This window comes from Tupaia chinensis, unplaced genomic scaffold (genome assembly GCF_000334495.1).
Source record: "Tupaia chinensis unplaced genomic scaffold, TupChi_1.0 Scaffold144171_2, whole genome shotgun sequence".
Classification (NCBI taxonomy): Eukaryota; Metazoa; Chordata; class Mammalia; order Scandentia; family Tupaiidae; genus Tupaia; species Tupaia belangeri.
Genome location: NW_006204028.1, coordinates 663,423 through 669,185, shown reverse-complemented (window position 1 = coordinate 669,185; position 5,763 = coordinate 663,423). Strand labels below are relative to the sequence as shown.

The 5,763-nt window shown below is 42.5% G+C and overlaps 1 protein-coding gene across 2 annotated transcripts in view; it reads left to right on the top strand.

Annotated features, from left to right (window-relative positions):
• ZNF652 (zinc finger protein 652) overlaps positions 1-5,472 on the top strand; it is a 17,577-nt gene extending 12,105 nt beyond the window's left edge. Inside the window, exons 5-6 of one of the 2 annotated variants that reach the window (XM_027767332.1) lie at positions 850-1,142; positions 1,295-5,472. In XM_027767332.1, the coding sequence (XP_027623133.1) occupies positions 850-1,142; positions 1,295-1,306 (305 nt within the window). In that variant the 3' untranslated portion in view covers positions 1,307-5,472. Of the gene's footprint in view, positions 1-849 lie in introns of both variants that reach the window. The other variant, XM_006166167.3, reaches the window with a different exon arrangement.
• The last annotated feature ends 291 nt before the right edge of the window (positions 5,473-5,763 follow it).

Genomic DNA, 5,763 nt, shown 5'->3' with positions numbered 1-5,763 from the left:
CGGGTGCTCTTCAGTGTGCCAGACAGCTCCACATAATGAAGAATCATCTGCAAAATACCTCGCTTCCCGTTACTCAGTCACATTCTCACTGCAATGTGAGATTCGTGTTGTAGGGGGGTCAGGCTAGCATTTTCCAGCCAAGGACTCTGTGTGAACGTGAAGAGACTTACCTGCGCAGGTCATTCCCACCCACATGGTGCTTCTGGTTGGGATGGCAGAAACTGCTTGCAGATTAACTTGCCTATTTGGAGACAGGAGAGCCATTCAAACTGTTTGCTGTGTAAGATGTGAAGGCTTGGGACCAGCAGTTAGCGTAATGGCTATGTCGCTGGACTCCCACGTAGTCGACTGCAGTTCGCGTCCCGGACCCAGTGGCTTAAAACTTATGCTGGGCGCATGTGCGTGCGTTCCCAAGATCCCAAGAGGAGAATGGAGAAGGGATTGCGGTGTGACCATCCCCCCTGGGGATGATTTCTCGCTTTTTGTCTCTCTGTCTCTCTCTGTCTGTCTCGCGAGCACACGCGCCCTATAGCGAAAACCTATCCAAAAAAAAATGTGAAGTCTCACTAATATAGTGCTCCCCTGAACACCCCTCATCTTCTTCCCCCATTCCTCTCCTCTCCCTCCTCCCGTCTTTTCCTAACCCGGCCCACATGGTGGCTTGTGTATAAAATTTGAACGTGTATCTACTGTAATCTGTTACATCCTAACCTGAGGGGTGGGGACTCTTATGACCCAGATATAAAGTGTCACGGGGGAGAGCAAGGACAATGTCTTCTGTAAATGCAAGAAACGGCGTGAGACTCCATAGCACCTGTGTGCTGATCGTCATCTGTGTCTGTTCATTAGGAGAGAAACCCTTCATCTGTGAAATCTGTGGCAAGAGCTTCACCAGCCGCCCCAACATGAAGAGGCACCGCAGGACTCACACAGGCGAGAAGCCCTACCCCTGCGACGTGTGTGGTCAGCGGTTCCGCTTCTCTAACATGCTGAAGGCCCACAAGGAGAAGTGCTTTCGGGTGACCAGCCCCGTGAACGTGCCACCTGCTGTCCAGATCCCACTCACGACTTCCCCAGCCACCCCGGTCCCTTCCGTGGTGAACACACCCACAACCCCAGCCCCTCCGATCAGTATGAATCCTGTAAGCACTCTTCCCCCGCGGCCCATCCCCCACCCCTTCTCGCACCTTCACATCCACCCGCACCCTCACCCCCCACACCACCTTCCTATCCCGCCCGTGCCTCACCTGCCCCCACCTCCAGCTCTCTTTAAGAGTGAGCCTTTAAACCACAGAGGCCAGAGTGAGGACAGCTTCCTGCGGCACCTGGCAGAGAAGAACACTTCAGCGCAGCACCACTAACACCGTCTCCTCAGTGTGTTCCCAGGTGTGGCTGCAGACAGGGAGGTGGTGAGCACCCCAGTTCTCTGAGCTCCCTGCAGTTCTCGGGCTCCCCCCGGAGTTTCCTCCCTGCCTCACTGGGAGAGTCCACCCATCCCAGGGGGTGGCCAGGAAGACTACCTTGAGCTCACAGTGGGAACTGTCAGCTAAACCGGAGAGCCGCCGAACTGAAGCCTAATTGGCTTCCATTTTCTGGTGACTTTTATAAATTTCAAATACTCAGACTTGTGGAATTTTATAATTTCATATCAGCTGATGAGGTATGCTTGCTTTTATATCCCGGACTTCCCCTCAAAGAGGGGCTAGACCTGGTTTCCTTTGTACTAATCGGGAAGGCTGTGAGATTAATCCAGAGCATTAATTGTATCACTGTGTATCATAATGAATTCTTTTCAGCTTTTTGGTGCTGGCTACAGAGTTGAGCTGGCCATGTTTCACAGTATATCAAGCATTACAGAGAAAGATGGAAACTTTCTTCCTTGTGTAGCTCTCCTAACGCATTCTTTATTTTACTACAGAAATTATTTTAGAGTTTTTGTATAGACTTCTTTAGTAGTCTGTTTCTAAAATGAAATGTATTTCAATAAGCGGTGTAATTTTTTCAGTGTAGCTGAACCTATGTTGTAAAATAGAAATTTTTATAATCATCAAAATGTGATTCTTAAAGATGCATATAACTTCTATAATTCAAAGTTATTCTTACATCCGTACAACTCAAAGGTGCTTCAGAGACCAGATGTATCTGAGAGGGTGTCCAGACCAGGTCACTTCAGAAACGTGCTTTTGCTTTCACAATCTGGTGTGAGTACGTGGTAGTGTTTTACTCTCTGCCAAACACGCAAGTGTCTGTCAGGCTTTCACTGACTCGCTCCTGCCTCCCACATCCCGCTGGGCTCAGCTGGTGCAGTGGATAAAATGATTTGTGGGGGACGGGCCTTTTCCAGGGAAGTCTCCTGACGCTGCCATGTTTTAAAAACCAGAGTAAAGCTGTCACCACCAGTAGAGGAAGTAGCGGAGATTGCTTCGTTTCAGGCCTGTTTCTCACTTCCCTTTGAAACTATGTTCATGTTTAACTTTTATGAGATGACAAGTTGAAGTCTCTCATTTTGAGGTTGCTTTATTTTTCTAAAGTTGTTTTGAGAAGATAAAATAGCAAACTAAAATCACACAAGTAACACTGCTGAGAGTGGCGAAGAAATTCAGCTAAGACAAATTGGTTCTAAGTTTAAAAACATCTGTTTCATAGAGAGTGCAGATATTTCTGTAACTTTGGGCTGTTTTAACACAGTTTGACTTGTAGTGAGGGAAAACACTTGGGATTTGCTGCCCTGTCCTCTGCGAATAATGATGTGACGCCAGCCTTCGTAGGTGCTAAAGAGAGCACACTCCTGATACATTTAGGCAAGTTAATGGGTCAGGTTTGGGGACCTTCAGAGGAGCCTGGTCTAGCAGGAGCTGATGGTAGGAAAGGCCGAACAGAAACCTTCACATGTTGGTTACATTTAACTGATCAGATTTCTTTTTTTTTTTTTTTGTTCTTGTTTTGTTTTGTCTTTCAAATTTCTCCAGACTCAGTGTAGCTAAGGATTTTGGATTTCTTCATCTCAGAGTTCTAAGGCTGGGTCACCCACTGCCCCCAACCGTCTCCGTTTTTGAATCTTGAATTTCTTTCATTTTCCTTTTCTCGGGCTTTTACATCATTACCTGAGTTAGAACCCTTTTATTTATTTGTTTTAATATTAAATGTGCAGATATGTTTCAAGCACTTTTCTGGCTGGCTAGCTCTATGATAAGAAAAAATGGAATTCTTTCAACATAGGTTAAGTCCCTACTTTAAAAACACCCCATTCTCTGTTATCTTTTCTGGTTTAATGTTTCCGATTGTTCTCCTGACTTGCCTTTGCCTTTGATAATGAACATAGGAAATGTTTGAAATGAGGCAGAAAAGTATCTCAAGAGATACTTTCCTTCCTTATTTTTGATGTAAGTTTTAAAAAGTAGGATTTTTAACCTTTGTATACATTTTGGGGCATCCAGGTACCCAAGCCAATAAGGAAAATTAATTTGCTGCTTATGATTGTAATGTCATCATGCTGTCTCCCTGACCCCCACAATCTCTTTAGCATTCCATTCCAAGTTTGTAAATCTATACTTTCACGTAGACATATCATTACTTCGTGGTCAAGCCTATAATACTACAATGTTTTGTTTTGTTTTGTTTTGTTTAAGATGTAAACTACAGCTTAGTTCATTGGTTATACCTTATTTTGTTCTAAATAAATTGACAGTATTGGGCAGCAATCCTGAATGTTAGACTTGAGACCGTTGAGTCAACCATGTCATAAGGTGTACTATAGTTATACACTGGAAAATTCAGGTAGTCATCTGTGATTTTTTTCATCCAAGTAACTATAGCCATAAGGAAATATCTGCTAGACAGGAAAACCATTAAGCAAATAATCACCGCCATCCTTAACAAAAGCAAAAAAGGATTACTTTTTAAAATTAATTTTAAATATCACATAGTACATTTCTTAGTGAAATGTATTGTGGAACAATATAAAACTCCCAAATTTGTTTCCTGGATAAGTATACCTTCTCTGACTTGGGATTTGTGGTCTTCAGGAAAACTGCTCAGAATATAATTACTCCTCCTCGGTGTGATATTACATACGAGTAATGACACAACATTAATGCTTCTGAATATGAGAACTGCAGGAGCAAGCCTTAAACGTATGCGTGCATCAGGTTTAACATGCTTAAGACTCAAAACTCAGGGTTGAAAATTTGGTTGGCGTTCTCTACTAAGATGAGATTTGTACTACCTGGTGTATTTTCTCCCACATATGCTACAGCACCCCATGAATTCTTCAAGAAGTTGTTACCTACATGTTATTTGTGTGCGTGTGTGTGTGGAGGAGTTTGAGTTCTTAGTCCCTACCTTATTTATACCTGTTAAAGACAAAGGGCCCGTTTCAGCATTATATAGATATCAAATCGTCTCTCACTACTTAATTTTCCTGTCTTCGAAGGCTTTCGCCTTTGCTAGGGTTAAAACTTATTTGACTTTTTTGATTGGCATTGCATTTTGGGTTTTTGTCTTTCTAGTCTTGTCTCAGACATTTATCATTCAAATATAAACTCTAGCCTTCGTCAAGGGCTGCTGCATACTCAAATTGGGTTAAGTAGGCTCATACACAATTAAATTTTTAAATTCGAATGAAGAAGAGTACTTTCAGGGCACATGGCTTCGTTCCCACGTAAACGTGTGATCTGATCCTCACTTTTGGCAAGCAGGGGAGGCCTCCACATGAACATCCACTGTAGTTCAAAGTAAGCTCCGGACACTTTTATAGTCTGTCATTTGCATTAGCCACTCTAAGTGACGGGTGCTCGGTGCTAGTGGGTAGTACCATAGTGGTGCCATCTTTCTAAAAGCCGCCTTTGTTGAAGGTACCTTTTTATTGTGGCGAGAGCACTCCCTGTAATTTGATCGCCCCCAGTATACTAGCTGAAGGCAAATGTGCTCTGAAGAGATGCTTGTGAACTTCGAACTGATTACTGCTTGAAATTATTTTCAGTTTTTATGTTTGTTGAATGGATATGTGTATTTCTTTCATTTTGATTTCACTGGAAGTTTTACATTTTGAGAAGCCGAAGCAGAGATAAAAACCCATTGGATATATACATATATACACATACATATATGTATACGTATATACATATATTTACCCCATCTTGAAGATTTTGGCCAGTAAAACACAGAATAGTAGATGGGTTTTAATGGAAAAAAAAGAAAGAGGAAAAAAAAAAAATACCTAAAAAAAAAAAAAAAAAAAAAGTTAGAGAAACCCTTGTGTCTGAGCTACTGTATAGAAAAACCCACATTTTTATTGCATCGCTGCCGCATGGTGACTATCTCGATGCTGTCCTAGACTGTATGGGAAGCATGTAATAAAGAGGGGACAAGTTTCATTTAAGAATTTCATCAGCTAACTACCTTTTCTTTCTTTTTTCTTTTTTTTTTTTTTTTAAGAGATTTTTGCTATAGAGTGCATATACTCACTGGAGAGACAGAAAGTGAGAAATCACCCCTTAGGGGTCATGGCCATACTGTAATCCCTTCTCCTCCGTTCTCCTTTCGGGATGTTGGGCACACACGCACACGCACCTGGCATGAGTTTCAAGCCACCGGGTCTGGGCCACAAACCGCAGTCCACTGCATGGGAATCCAGCAGTGTAACCATTACACCATCTGCTGGTCCCATTAACTTTCTTTTTTTTTTTTTTAAGTAGTCAACTCACTTGGAATTTTTCAGACTATAGAACTGAGCAAATAAATATTGGATTTTAATTTTCCTCT